The sequence below is a fragment of the Thunnus thynnus genome, chromosome 7 (genome assembly GCF_963924715.1).
Source record: "Thunnus thynnus chromosome 7, fThuThy2.1, whole genome shotgun sequence".
In the NCBI taxonomy this organism is placed as follows: Eukaryota; Metazoa; Chordata; class Actinopteri; order Scombriformes; family Scombridae; genus Thunnus; species Thunnus thynnus.
Window position 1 is genome coordinate 34254612 of NC_089523.1, and position 15735 is coordinate 34270346.

The window sequence follows — 15735 nt, forward strand, 5'->3', positions numbered from 1 at the left end:
TTTCCAGGAAGGTTTGTACAAGATTCAGACAGCCTCATAACACTCAAGTTCAGATTCAAGTTCAAAGTGACTCTGAGTCATGTTTTTCTTGTGGGTATGTGAATGCAGATTTGAGCTTAAATGAAACAGATCTGTAGTGCGCCCCAGTAACCTACTGGTAATGACACACGTCACATAACCCCAAAATACACAATTCCATTTTAGCCGCTATTTTAGCCGTTTCATGACGTTACCTGTCTCTCTCCCCTCATATCTTGTTGTGACTCTACTGTTGCTATCTAATAAACAACATACATAAAAAGATACAGGTTTCTGGTGACACCTGCTGGGGAATCTAAAACAGCAGCTGCAGAAATCAGAATCAGGGGCAAGTATATAGCCAAGTAGGTTTACATATACAAGGAATTTGCCTTGGTGTAGTGGCACATAAGAGTCAAAAAACAGGTAGAGAAAAATACCACTACCACAAAGATATAACTTATATAAATTATATAACTGGTGATATAACTATATAAATAAAATATACATAAACTGTATATATATGTCTGTGTGTGTGTAAATAAAATTGTACCATTAAAATGTGAAATATCGTAAATATAGTGAAAATATATTCTAAGTGAGACGAGCTATGAAACTGTACAAGAAATTAAGTGGGAATGTGTAAAAGTTCACAGTATAAAAAAACATCATGTCCATTGTCTTAGAATCGATCCTTGACTGTGTATAAATATGGACGACGCGTCTCCACTTCCTACCGCTACGCAAAATGAAGCCAAAATATTTCCTGGTGTGACGTCATTTGGACCCAGAGTCTTGCGCAGTAAAGTCGGGGTTAAGGCCAGCGGGACACGCCCCCTCAGCCTGACGGAGGTTTGAGAGCGGCTGTCACAGCTGTCAATCATGACATCAAACCCTCTTTTTATATCGTCAAATAACTAATTAAAAACAAACTTATCAGAAAAATCGGCGAGATAAGAACGACCTAAGATGACAGAAACCATCTTTGGGAAAAATGTATTTGACGTGTACTTTGATAGTTTGGCTCATGTCCCATCTGCTAACATGGAGGTGGCGGGACTTATGACGTATGTTATACTAAAGTCAATGTAGAGAAAATGAAAACATACAACAAAAAGTTAGAGATGAAGTAGTTTTGTCTCTACTCTCAGCCTGTTTTTTAGAGTTTCTCTCTTGTTGGTCGACTTTCTCTCTGTGTTCCAGTTGAATCACAGCAACAGGAAGCTGAAGGTGGATGATCTGCAGCGGCGGCTGTTTGGACAGATGGTCTGAACAGAGACAAGACAAACGCTGCACATCTGGACTGCTGTTAGTAGGAAAACACCTCGGGGTGGCCCTACCTGCGGCCCTTAACCCTGAGGGCCCCCAGGCCCTCCAGACCAGGTCTGAGTTTGTTTATCCACAGTTCAGATCCAGAAATAGCCTCAGCTTCAACACAGGAAAAATAAAATATAATAAACAATAAAATAATAAGTTTAGAAACGTTTCTTAGTGGATGTTCTGCTCATAAAATGCTTGTTATATTTGCTGATATTCAGAAGTCAGAGCGCGTGAGTAAACCTGAACCAAAAGGGTTAAAATCCACATTTATAGTCTTTGTGTAAAAGGACACCACTCATACACACACACACACACACACACACACACACACACACACACACACACACACACACACACACACACACACACACACACACACACACACCTGACCCCGCCCCTCCGGACCTGCCCCACTGCAGCAGCGAGCGCACTGTCCGGGAAGTTCCTCAGTTTGTTCCCGAGCCGAGCAGCAGGAGGAACCGGGTCCAGACTCCAGACTGTCCCACCCGGGTCATCCGATCCTGACACAGGGGACAGCGGACTGAGAGGAGACTCACGGTCCGGGTCTTCTCTGGTTCTGGATGATTTTCTCTTTTCATCGCGGTTGGTTTTACGCGTCAGAGTCGGTTTTTTTGGTCCAAGAAGGTGAACAGCTTTGCGCTTAGAGACGCGTCTCTTCTGTTGACGCACAGACTGACTGAGGCTTATTGATCGATCGATTGATTGATTGTCAGGCTGGTTTCGGGGTCATGTGTCGGACTGTGTAGATCTGTGGAGTCCAGCTCTGATCATGGACTCCCCGCTGCTGCTGCTGCCGCTACTGATGGTGATGATGATGATGATGATGAAGGTGAGCGGAGCAGCTCTGAGGCCGCAGGTCAGTGAGTCTGTTGTTCATGACTGAGTTTAATAAACTGTCATTTCATATTATAGTTATGGTCATATCTCTAGTCTCTATTCTATTTTTATTTATGCTGTTTATTTTTTTATATTTGAGTTTAGTTATTGTATATTATTCATTTCTTTTACCAACCTCACTGTTTTATGTCAAGTGACTGTTGTAACTCTTTAATTTCCCCATGAGATTAATAATGTACTCTATCTATCTATCTATCTATCTATCTATCTTTATATCATCTATCCATCCATCTCCAAACAACCCCTGCAGATAACTGTGACAAGACCTAAAAATGTTCTATTAATCTCAGTATTTTATCACTAAAAAATTGAGAGCTTTATAATATTTTAGCCAGGAAATTGTTTGTATTGATTAATTCATGTATTTCTTTATTTTATTAACCTGGAAAAAAAAGCAGATTTTAGAAGTCTTAAAAAAATATTAGCATCAGTCAATAAAAACTCTGCCATGTGTAACTTCAAATTATGACGTACATAAACTGCACTTCAGGTCTTAAAATTCACAGAAAAAATACCAAGGACATGACCTCAGCGGCCTGCTGCAGAGGGTAGACGGGACTACTTTTGTCTCTTTAGTTTTATGTAACTGAATCCCTGAGTTTTCTATTTTCGATGTGTTAAAGCTGCACTGTAGTTTGTTCACTTATTTTAGTTACAATAAATTCATTTGTTTTTTCCTCTGTGGTGTCTGTGTGTTTAGAGACAGGACATGTTCTTTATGTGCTAAGCTCTGTTTTAAATAAAGCTTTATTGTGAGAAACAGTAAACAGTGGACTGTTTAATAAACTTTCTCAGTTCAGATGAGTGAAATCTGCTTTAGTTTTTGTTGGAAGATGGATGTGCGGGAACAGAGGAAGTTCATGGTTGAGTTCACATGTGGGTGACAGATATCTGAGAGCAGGAAAGATAGAAGGATCAAAGGAGGAACACATGAAAGAGAAAGAAAGAAAGAAAGAAAGAAAGAAAGGCAGAAGTGTTTCACATCTGTATGGAATCAGTCCGCTGCCACGTCTCTCTGTAAATCTGCCCCGAAACACTGTTCATGTGTACAAAAGTCTGTTTTTACATTGTTTTTCTAGAACTGTACCACTCTACAGAAACAAACTGCAGCAACTATATCTGCTCCAACATGTCACTGAAACCATGACTCTGACTTTTTGAGACTTTACTGTATAATAAATTGTTATAAAACAGCATATAAAATTTGCAGGAACTACAGTTAATGAGACATGACCAGGCAGTATGCACTGGTTGAGATGCCAGTCTGTGAATCTTTTGTGTTTCTTGTCCTTAATTAGATTCATCCTTGAAAACCTGGACTCTTATATGTATGTTGATCTGCAAATTGTCAAAATGTATATAGCGAGTCTTTTACAGTTTGGATACCGATGGACAGAGTGAAAAATGCACACAGTCTCTCCTCCCTGAACTTGGCTCTCAGGACATCGTTGGTCTGCAGCGGGAACATTTCCAGCTGGAATCTGCCCTCGTCGATTGCAGGCAGCCTTTGCTTCCGCTGGACAGCTCCCGGTGACAGCGACGGCCAACGGGTTGCGTACAAACAGCTGCATTCGCCCGGGTGCTGAAGTTGTCTGCCAGACTTTTCAGCAATAATATCACTGGTGACAGCACAGTGATATTTATAGGACGCAGTTTTTTTCCCTCTATGTCAGCCAGGAATAGGTCCAAATTTACCTGAAAAGCTTTCACCTTTTCACACAACTCTCCCACGTTCGCATCCCCACCTTTGAATTGCAGGTTGAGTTGGTTCAAGTCATCGGTGATGTCACATAGAAACACGACATGGACCGTGGACTCGTGATCTTGCATGAACGTGGACGGCTCCTCCACTTTGTTCGATTTCTGGCCGAAAAGAAATTCTGATACTTCTTTCCGCAGTAACTAGAATCGCTGTAGAACTCTCCTCCTCCTCAACCATCGTTAATCATTACGCTGCAGAAGGTCACAGTGTCGGGCCTCCTGCTCCTGGAGCAACATTTTGAAGCGCCGGTGCTGTAGGGTTGAGATTTCACTGGACAGTTTGGCACATAACACCATTTTTCATTGAATTGCCTGTTTTCATTGTCAACTGTTCGACGTTTGCTGTCCTCACTCATCTTTGCCAAGAGAAAAATCCAGTCAAAGCAGCCCTGTGCAGATCAGTTGTACGTGAACCTTTAGCCGAAATCAAGTGTCACTGCTTCTGCACACTGTACAGATCGCTGATAGGCTAATATGCAACTTCCCAAGTAACAGCCAAAGGACATTATTGAACATTTGGGTATAAAATTTAAAAAAACAAAACCCAGTGTGCCAACTGTGGGAATCACTGTGCTAAAGTAATCACGGGGACACATGATGTCAGTAACACCAACATGTGGTCAGTTATGAAATGTTTTATGTTTTCATATATGTGACGCGTAGAAGAAAAATTCTGGTTTTGGATTCCTTGAATTAAGAAGAGCACATTGATATAAGCCACACTCACTTGCGCCCATAAAATCTTCCATTTTCCCGCCGTACTCAGCTGCTTGGAGTCTGTAGCCTCACCGCTTCATGCCACCAAATCTTACATAGCAGTCCTTTAAATTATGTAACTGGACAAACATAAAAGTATCTTGATTGTTTCAGGTCTTATGTAAGGTCTGTGACAACGGGTAAAAATCTGCCTAAAAAAATAGAGTCAAAACTTGACACTCAGTGTTTTTTCTAGATTTAAATAAAACACTTTCATTTCTCCTCTCGTTTGTTAAGTCAAACACATTTGAGAACAAGCCCAGCGATCTCCTGAGAGCCGAACTTGTTTCCTCTTCACTTCAATTACAGTCAGAGTTTTTATCACAGCAGCATCTAGAGGACATTAGAGGAACTGAACACACCTGGTGGCCCCTGATTGGTTAAAGATCCTGGTTGTTATGTTTCGTCTCTTTCAGCCGTCTGGCAGCAGAGCGACGGAGCTGCTCGCAGATGGTTTGATTCATGGAGGGATGAGACACAAACGCTACGCCATCAACCCTCTGGGTCACAAGTGGACACATCACAACATCACATACAGGTAGAGATGTGCGTCTGTTTATATTCAGGAGACATCGAAGCAGGTAGATCACTTCAGAACATATAAAACTGGGTTCCTCAGTGTAATTGAATTTCAAATTTAATCCCTTACACTACTGTTACTGAAAAAGTAATAATATTACTGTAACATGTGAAGTGAAATAATGCCCTGTTAGCAAGAGAGCTAAGCTAATGGCGTTAGCGAATTGATAAGCCCAGAGAGCTTCGTTTTCCCTTTTCAGTAACCTTTTATCGAATTAAATGATGTGTAATGGTGAGCTAATGTCAGGGGGAAGTAAACAGAACAGTAGAGAGAAAATAGAGAAAAGCTGACTAGCATTAGCGGTTCACCAGCTAGCCCTGTGAATACTTTGAATTAACACATTATGTGTTTTATATGTTCGTATTCTACTGAACACCTGGTGATGAGTCACATAGGTGATTCTAGTTTTTATATCTTTTGTGTATGTGTGTGTGTGTGTGTGTGTGTGTGTGTGTGTGTGTTTTGAATAAAACTGAGAGACACTGAGGCTGAGTGAGCGGCTGTGTTGAATCGAACTGATTGGGCTGAATTGTTCCACTGAATGTTCTCTGATTGGCTTGTCTGCTTTTTAGTTGGAGGTATTTTTTTCCCTGAACTCAGGGATCATCCTCCAAAGACGTTTACCATCAACTCGGGCCCGACCAATAAAACACCTAAGAACAGAGGCGGTCTGTCAAACTCTGTGCAGCCTGAGAGGCTTCACTCAGGGCTACAGAACCCACCAACTAGAGCTTTATTTAACAAACTGTCTTTCTGTCTCAGGATCACAAAGTTTCCAAACACTCTGAACGTTGAAGACACCAGGAAGGCTATCAGCATCGCCTTCACAAAGTGGAGTGACGTTTCTCCACTGACCTTCACCGAGGTCACCGACGGCAATGCCACCGTTGACATCACTATTGGTAGGGGCAGAAGACGAGGGGAGGGGTTTAACTCACCGCCAACAAAAAAAACGAAAAGAAAAAGAGTTTGCCTTGAAAATGTGTGTGTGTGTGTGTGTGTTAGGTTTCTACACCTTCAACCACACTGACTGCTGGTGGTCTCCTCTCCACCCGTGTTTTGATGGACTGAACGGCGAGCTAGCTCACGCCTTCCTGCCACCACGAGGGGAAATCCACTTTGACAACCACGAGTTCTGGATTCTCGGCAAGTCCAGGTTCAGTTGGAAACAAGGTAACAGTACTGCAGTAACTACAAGCAGCAGTACAGGAAGTAGAACTCATTCCTCTGAAACAGACTCCCAGTTAAATTTATGATCTGTAGTCCAATGAGATGATCTGTAGTCCAGCGAGATGGTCTGTAGTCCAGCGAGATGGTCTGTAGTCCACTGAGATGATCTGTAGTCCAGTGAGATGATCTGTAGTCCAGTGAGATGGTCTGTAGTCCAATGAGATGATCTGTAGTCCAATGAGATGATCTGTAGTCCGGTGAGATGATCTGTAGTCTAGCGAGATGGTCTGTAGTCCAGCGAGATGGTCTGTAGTCCACTGAGATGATCTGTAGTCCAGTGAGATGATCTGTAGTCCAGTGAGATGGTCTGTAGTCCAGTGAGATGATCTGTAGTCCAATGAGATGATCTGTAGTCCAGTGAGATGATCTGTAGTCTAATGAGATGGTCTGTAGTCCAGTGAGATGGTCTGTAGTCCAGTGAGATGATCTGTAGTCCAGTGAGATAGTCCGTAGTCCAGTGAGATGATCCGTAGTCCAGTGAGATGGTCTGTAGTCCAGTGAGATGATCTGAAGTCTAATGAGATGATCTGTAGTCCAGTGAGATGATCTGTAGTCCAGTGAGATGATCTGTAGTCTAATGAGATGATCTGTAGTCCAGTGAGATGATCTGTAGTCTAATGAGATGATCTGTAGTCTAATGAGATGATCTGTAGTCCAGTGAGATGGTCTGTAGTCCAGTGAGATGATCTGTAGTCTAATGAGATGATCTGTAGTCCAGTGAGATGGTCTGTAGTCCAGTGAGATGATCTGTAGTCTAATGAGATGATCTGTAGTCCAGTGAGATGGTCTGTTGTCCAGTGAGATGGTCTGTAGTCCAGTGAGATGGTCTGTAGTCCAGTGAGATGGTCTGTAGTCCATGTGTTGGGTGTTCTGTGAGTTTTTTCTCTGTCAGAGTTTAAAACTGATCACTATTGAAAATACAGACATACTGCAGGTGTTGCAGTCGGGGAAACAGATGGACAACAGGATATATCATCATCATACAAATGGCACATGGTTTTATTGCTGCTAAAAAAAGAAGCTTCAATAAACAACATAAAGACAAATTCACACTAAGACTGCCAAAGACTTTTAGTCCATTTCCAATGCAGGAACTTTTCCAAGAACCTAAGTATTTTAGGAACTTCACCTAAGCTTTAAATCACAGGAACCAGGGTCTAAATTTAATATTATTATTAATAATAATAATAATAATAATAATAATAATAATAATATATGCAGCAGCCACACGTGAGACACACATCTCACGCATGGGTGTGTGGCTGCTCTAACCTGTCAACATGGGCGCCGAAATGAAAAGCAAGAGGTTCAGCGACGCAAACACACTGTTCACGCATCCTGTGTGTCCCAGAAGTTAGTTTTGGGGCATAATTGACAAAGGCTGCATTCCTGATTTTCTTTCGGTTGTTGCTGGAATCTCCAATAAACCAGCAGCAGATGACCGCAGTGTGCTTGAGGGCAGATAGTTAAGAAGGGAGTTAGTAATGTAGCTTGGTCATAGCCCATTAAGGGCTTTGTATATAAAAAAGAGGACCTTAAAGTCAGTTCTAAATGTTACAGGAAGCCAGCACAGAGCAGAGAAAACTGGACTAATGTGTTCTCTCCTCTTGGTTCTGGTTAATAGTCGAGCTGCAGAGTTTTGAATGAGCTGAAGTCTCTCAGTGTTTTTTTTCTGGAGGCCAGTAAAAAGTGCATTACAGTAATCAAGTTGGCTTGAAATGAAGTCATGACTCCAGCATTTTCAGCATCTTGTTGATTTATAAATGGTTGTACTTTAGCTGTTTCTAAGGTGGAAAAATGATGTTTTTATCACCTTGTTAATGTGGGACCTGAGGCTTACATCTGAGTCTAAAATAACGCCAAGATTTGTAACCTCAGATTTAATCCAGGGAGTTAATTTCCCCAGATTAACAGCTTTTCTCTTTTTGTTTTGGCGACTAGAAGGATTTCAGTTTTGTCCCTATTTAACTTTAAGAAATGATTTCTCATCCATTTATTTATTGCTAGAAGACAGGTAGTAATGAAATTTATAGCTGGAGCATCATTTGGTTCAGCGGAGATGTACAGTTGTTTGTCATCTGCATAACTATTGAAACTTACATTGTGCTTTTTGATGATGTCACCAAGTGGCAGCATGTATGGTGAGAATTTAGTCAATATATAAAGAAATAAAGTCAATTTAATCAATTTTAAAAATTTAATTTAGTTCCTGGTGCCAAAACAGTTCCTGGTTTAATAGTAGTACCTTCCAATGGCTCAGGAACTATCTGTGCAGAGTTTGCAGTTCTGAACATTGCTGGTCCGACACAAACCTCAGACTGCTATAACTGGTGTATATCTTCAGTATATTCAGTAAACACAGTAAACAGCACTGATATAGCTCTAATAACACCTCTAATATGAACACTGGGACAAGAGACTGTACAGTTGAGGTGACAAAGTCCAGTTTAAGCAGTTAATACCAGAAAGTGGTGCAGCAAAATGAATCCATTCGTCTTTGTGAAATATTTGGTTGTAGAAGTTTGGTGGTTTGGTCACTAACATGCTAGCCAGCCAAGCTAGTGCTAGTCAGTCACAACACCTCTCCAATATCCTCTATATATTCTCTCTACTGTTTACTTCAACCAGATATTTAGTTCTCCATTGTACAGCATTTCATTCAATAAAAATGTATTTAAAAGGGAAGATGAAGCTTGCTATTGCACAGTTGGTTAGCTTAACACGGCAGCTAATGGAACAATACTGTCACAGTTAATTCAAAGACTGTCATCAAACCATGTCTCTGTTGTGGTGTAGTCCAAAGAGGACGTCTTGATAGCGTCTAACTCTTTGCTGCCTCAAAGGTCAGCACAATCAAGATGATTTTTTTATCAGGCGATGGCCTAAATTTACAAGTCAAACTTCACCAAAGTTAAAATCGACATGAAAATTTCTTTCGGATTTACTTGTCTAATGAAAGTTCATCCAGTTTGACAGTGTAGAGCTGAGCCTGACAGTCTGATCCTGAAATGTCCTAAAAAGGCCACAATACAGAGGATAAATTCTTTAGACTTAGGTAACAACATGACCTTTCCTCTGGTGCCACCTTCAGGATGAATTTTACAGTTTTCTCCCCAGTAGTGGTAAAGTCTCTTCATCATAGTTTAGTTTTCTGTTGTGTGATGACCATTACAGCCTCAGGGGGGAGCTGTAGTATTTTAGTCAGTTGTTGTAGACTCTAGACATTGTACCACTGCAGGTGTGTGGCTGAACGACCTTGTCCAGGTGGCGGCTCATGAGATCGGTCACGCTCTCGGTCTGTGGCACTCCAGAGACCCTCAGGCTCTGATGCATCCCAATGCCACCTACACTGGCCAGAGGAACATCGCCCAGGATGACGTCTGGGGTATCCAGAGACTCTACGGTACTTTGTAAACACATGTAATAACCACAGCATTCACAATGTGACTACAAAAACACACTGTCAAGTAAATACTGATAAATTGGACAATATTAAACATCACAGTGGAACAACATCTGATTTAATTTACCAGAAACTACATAAATACATCCAGGAATTGATGATTTATACAGTAGATACTGTAAATCTGGTGACACTGGCAGTGGTGGAAAGAGTATTCAGATCTTTTACTGCAGTAAAAGTGCCAATATAGTGATGTAAAAATACTCTGTTACAAGTAAAACTCCTGCGTGAAAAATCCTACTATAGTAAAAGTACATAAGTATTATGAGCTTGATGTAGTTAGAGTATTGCAGTAAAAGTACATAAGTATTATGAGCTTGATGTAGTTAAAGTATTGCAGTAAAAGTACATAAGTATTATGAGCTTGATGTAGTTAAAGTATTGCAGTAAAAGTAGTGGTTTGGTCCCTCTGACTGATATATTATTATATATGACATCATTAGATTATTAATAGTGAAGCATCAGTGTTAGAGCAGCATGTTACCGTTGTAGCTGCTGGAGGTGGAGCTAGTTTACACTACTTTATATACAGTTAGCTAGTTTAGTCCAGTGGTTCCCAACCTAGGGGTCGGGCCCCTCCAAAGGGTCAGCAGATAAATCTGAGGGGTGGTGAGATGATTAATGGGAGAGGAAAGAAGAAAAAACAAAGTTCTGATACACAAATCTGTTTTCAGTTTTTGGACTTTTTCTCTAATCTTTGATTTTTGCACCAACAATTATTGAAACATTTATTGAAATGAAAGCATGTGAGAAGTTTAGAGGGAAAAATCACTATTTGGTGGAGCTGTTAACAACTCATAAACATGTGAAATGTGACCCCGACTACACACTGCTTTTTGTAAGACGTCAAAAGCCAAAAAGGTTGGAAACCACTGGTTTCATCTTTAACAATGTGTTGTATTTTAAAAGCTTGTTATATTATCCATTGTGTCAAATCTTCATCTGAAAAGTAACTAAAGCTGTCAAATATATGTAGTGGAGTAGAAAGTACAATATTTCCCTCTGAAATGTAGAAAGTAGCATCACATGGAAATACTCAAGTAAAGTACAAGTACCTCAAAACTGTACTTAAGTACAGTACTTGAGTAAATGTACTTAGTTACTTTCTACCACTGCATGCTGGTTAAAATCATGTCAACTACTGACCACAGTGCCGACTGGTTGATTTAGAAGTCGACTACACAACTAGTCGAGTTGTTGGTGAAACAGAGTTTTTATAAACAGAAATCTTTACAAACAACATAAACTGAGTGACGGTGAAGTAAAATAACAAGAAAATGACACAGTAAAGAAAATCCAGAGCTGCTGACGGTTGTTAACCTGTTTTTCTCCAGGTTGTCTGGATAAGAAGCGCGTCTGTGATCCTTGGGCTCGACTCGGCTTCTGTGAGAGGAGGAAGACTTTCATGAAGAAGAACTGTCCTCAGCGCTGTGACCTCTGCTACGGTGAGACAGTTAATAGGTGACCTCTGACCTCTGACACACTGAGACGTGTCATCTAGCATCAGTGGTGGAAGTCAGAAAATAAACACATGGTTGATGTTGGACAGTTGAGTCAGTTCACATGTCTTTTTACTGCTCAAACAGAAACCCGACTCTCTCTCTGAGGTTTGTGGGTTTGTCTAACCGTCTCCGGTATGACACTCATTTCCTGCCCGTCTCTCGTTCCTGCCGCAGAGCCCCTAGAAGCTGTTTCCACACCAACACCGCCTCCCGCCAACGTCAAGATCAAGATGGTTCCCCGAGGGAAGGTGGTGGGTTTCCGCTGTGGAACCAAAAACCCCCGGTCACCGCCCAAAGTCAGGTCAGAACACAGTTGATCAATATATATTGTTATTATCTGCACAGTAGTGGTAATAGCTTCCTGTTTTTGTTCACTCATTGTTTCCTGTTGGTTCTACTTTGCTGTCACATTAAAAGCCAACAAAGAAAGGGAAGGATTAAGGCTTTTAATTTGAAACATCTGTGCAGGAAATGTTGAGTTTTATTGATAATAGCTGAACAGTGATTTAAAAAAACGGCAAAGTAGAAGCAACTGGAATTAATTAGTGAACGAAAACATTACGATTGTTAACCAGAGACATGAGGAGTAAAGGGGGGCTGCTAGCGCCCTCTAGAGGCTGCAGTGTTCATTACAGTCTCAGTAAAAATGTGCTGGATAGAACAAACATCCTGATGATTTATTTATTCTTAGCTTTACCAGTGGTGGAACTAAAAATTGCATTTTAGTAAGGTAAAACAGTAACATTTGTCCTGAAGGTGGCACAAGCCCAAAAATATCTCTTTTCTTTCATCTCTGTTTTCTGCAGCTGGTATAAAGACGGCGAGCAGATCCTGACCTCCATCCCCGGCTACATCGTCATGAAGGACCGAGACCTCCGCATCGTCGCCAACGAGTTCAACGAGGGTGTTTACACCTGCCGCATCCATCGCCGCGGCGACATAGTGTCCGCTAACTCCTGGGCCATCCGACTGAAACCAGAGCAGCCGTCTAACAGCTGAGGACGTCGACAGTGACGGAAAGATGGAGGACAAAACAACACACGATGTGATGACAGGAAAGTGTTTGTTTGTGGAACGACAACCACATGAACTCTGAGTGGATCTGTTCAGGTGCACAAGAACAAAGGTGTTAAACTGTGAAAACAGACTTTAAATGGCGTCATGACAGATCTCCTGACGGGATGACCTGTAGGACGTCATGACCCTGTAGTCATCCCAGCAAAATATGATCAGCTCAATATTATCACAACATGACATGATGCCATGTACCCACAATCCTGTAGAACGTCTTGTATGAATCATGGCCTGATGTCATGTCCTCATAATCCTGTATGGCATGATGATGTCCCCGTAATACACAATAGACCCTTTACTGCAAAAACAACCAGAAACTTGCTTGTTTTTATTTTCAGGTTAATCAGCTGATAAAAGTGTAAACTTTAGGCCTCCTGCTTTGCCAAAAAAAAGATAAATGTGATTAAAAAAACAATGAAATATTATCTCAAAAACAAATGTATTGATCAGACTGTTTGACTTTTCACTGTTTTGGTTACCAGCAGTCACTCAACACTCATCTTTGTGTTTCAGTCATAAAAACAGATCTGATATCTGCTGGTTGTCTGAACACAGATATTCAGATTCTCTGTTTTCAGATTGTCTGTGTTCAGATTTTTCAGATTTCATAGTCTGACTCTGCTGGAGTATTTCAGGAGTATTTCAGGAGAATTTCAGGAGTATTTCAGGAGTATTTCAGGAGTATTTCGGGAGTGTTTCAGGAGTATTTCAGGAGTATTTTGGGAGTACTTCGGGAGTATTTCGGGAGTATTTCGGGAGTACTTCGGGAGTGTTTCGGGAGTGTTTCGGGAGTGTTTCGGGAGTATTCCAGGAGTATTCCAGGAGTATTTCAGGAGTATTTCAGGAGTATTTCAGGTGCTTGTTGACTGTTTTGCTGCTGATTGGACAGAATCTGTGACCTTTTGTTTACAACATACACGTCATTTTCACGTAGTTTTTTTACATTCCACTGTGTTAAAATAAAGTACGCTACAGTACGTTTCAGTACGGTGTGACATAATTCTGTGTAACAGGGGTTGAACTCACTAAACTCAGCAAACCTTTAATCTCTCTTCTCTCTTTGTCACCAGCAAAGATTCATGTAGAAACATTCAGGTAGAAGTTGTGTTGGATTGATCATAACTACGTTTCTGTGTTTGTGTTCAGTTTGTTTTCAGGCTGCAGCTGCTGTTACTATTATTACAAATAATCCAATAAAAACAGCTCAGTCGTTTAGTTTTCCCCTGACTCCAGTATCCAGGAATTACATCCACACTGGACCATTCAGCACCTCATAATTCACGTCGAGACCCGACGTTGTGTGTCGTGTGTTTGTTATGTGAGAGCTGGAAACGGGTTCGTTTGTCTTTTTTATTAACCTCACTGTAGTTAACATGCAGATATTGTAGAAGATGAGAACTTTAAAGATTCACTGGACGTAATCTGGGCTTTTACATCCAAAATCTACCTTCTGTGAAAGGGTTTTACCCATAATGCATCGCTGTTTCTGTCCTCCTGTCTTTTTCTTTAAACACTTTGAGTTTTGTGATACAAATAAAATGATTCTTTTAAATTCTGTGGTTTTAACCTGCACTGATGAAAATGTTTTTGTTTGTTATGATGATTTCTCATTAATGTAATAAATTAATTTTTAAATGATCTTAGAGACAAACAAGTTTGTCGATTTAAATGTTATTTAATTATTTCATTAGTCTTGAAATAGAACTCAAATACATTCATTAAATATATGTTCAAGCTGAATCACATCATATAAAACATGTAACAATGTGAGCGTCTGTTCTGTGGTTTCATGTTATTTCATATGTAGACGTCGATTTTCAAACGCTGTCAAATTAACAAGATAAAGACAAAGAAAAGGTGTTGAAGTGCATCATCATATTAAAACAAAAGATATAATGAAGATAAATGTTTTACAATGAAAAATAATTATAATAAAATATAGATTTAAATTATAAAAATACAGAAATACCAAAAAAAAAAAAAGAATAAAACTAAAATGGGATAAATAATAAATAAAAAAGAGAAGAAGTGTTTGCTGCACAGAGAGCAGATCAAACATCACAGCAGTGAACAGAATGAGACATGATGGAGGGAACACTGATCTTCCTCCAGATGAAGACAAAAGGGAGCAGAACAAAGAGCGGCCTGGTTTTAACCGCTGACCCAGATCTGATGTTTTCTGTCTGACTGCATCCACTGATGTGGGTCAAACCGGCTCCGTCCACACAGGGACTCCAGATCTGGATCCGGTCCAGACTGAAGGACAGCAGAGGACAGAAGAGAGGAGACGGTTTTAAAAAGAAGCACCCGAGGACCTCAGATGAGAGGAAAACAAACTAAATTAATTATAGGAAAGAATATTTAATGAAGGCAATTTTTGTGCCCAAGATGCTTGATATGAAGTGAAATAAAACGTCTCATGTGTAGAATTAGTTATAAATACTTGTCTTCATGAGCTGGAGGAGTCTTTGCTATTTGGAGCTTGTTTGTGAGGATTGTAGACAGAATCTTGGCTCGTAGTTAAGGAGGGAAACTGCTGTGAGGGTCCAGTTTTAACCAAACAAGCGCAGCAGCGAGCGCAGAAAGGCTGAGTGAAGGTGAATATAGATCAGCAGGTGTTGTGATTATTAAATACTCTCTCAACCAATCACATCGCTGCTCTCATGGCTCGAACGGTGGTGTGTAACCGTGCTGCAGATTATCAACACATCAGTCCTGCTGCCTTCAGAGACTCAGCTTCTCATCCAGAATAACCAGCTGTGGACAGAAGATACCGTCAGAATCAACAGACGGTTTCTACAGCAGGAAACTGGTTTATCTTCAACTGGACCAGTATAAAACTGGTTTATCTTCAACTGGACCAGTGTAAAACTGGTTTATATTCAACTGGACCAGTATAAAACTGGTTTATCTTCAACTGGACCAGTATAAAACTGGTTTATCTTCAACTGGACCAGTATAAAACTGGTTTATCTTCAACTGGACCAGTGTAAAACTGGTTTATATTCAACTGGACCAGTATAAAACTGGTTTATCTTCAACTGGACCAGTATAAAACTGGTTTATATTCAACTGGACCAGTATAAAACTGGTTTATCTTCAACTGGACCAGT

The 15735-nt window shown here is 40.6% G+C and overlaps 1 protein-coding gene across 1 annotated transcript; it reads left to right on the top strand.

Moving 5' to 3' along the window:
- The first annotated feature begins 1775 nt into the window (after window positions 1-1775).
- Window positions 1776-14174, top strand: mmp23bb (matrix metallopeptidase 23bb). Its single transcript, XM_067595651.1, has 8 exons — window positions 1776-2215; window positions 5190-5311; window positions 6116-6255; window positions 6359-6526; window positions 9822-9986; window positions 11381-11491; window positions 11723-11849; window positions 12355-14174. Exons 1-8 carry the CDS (start codon window positions 2129-2131, stop codon window positions 12545-12547), a joined length of 1113 nt encoding a protein of 370 aa, XP_067451752.1. The 5' UTR covers window positions 1776-2128; the 3' UTR covers window positions 12548-14174.
- The last annotated feature ends 1561 nt before the right edge of the window (window positions 14175-15735 follow it).

Coding starts and splice junctions, on each gene's coding strand:
- mmp23bb (XM_067595651.1), top strand. CDS start 2,129: ATGGACTCCCCGCTGCTGCTGCTGCCGCTACTGATGGTGATGATGATG. Junction 2,216..5,189: donor GAGCAGCTCTGAGGCCGCAG/GTCAGTGAGTCT, acceptor CGTCTCTTTCAG/CCGTCTGGCAGCAGAGCGAC. Junction 9,987..11,380: donor GGGTATCCAGAGACTCTACG/GTACTTTGTAAA, acceptor GTTTTTCTCCAG/GTTGTCTGGATAAGAAGCGC.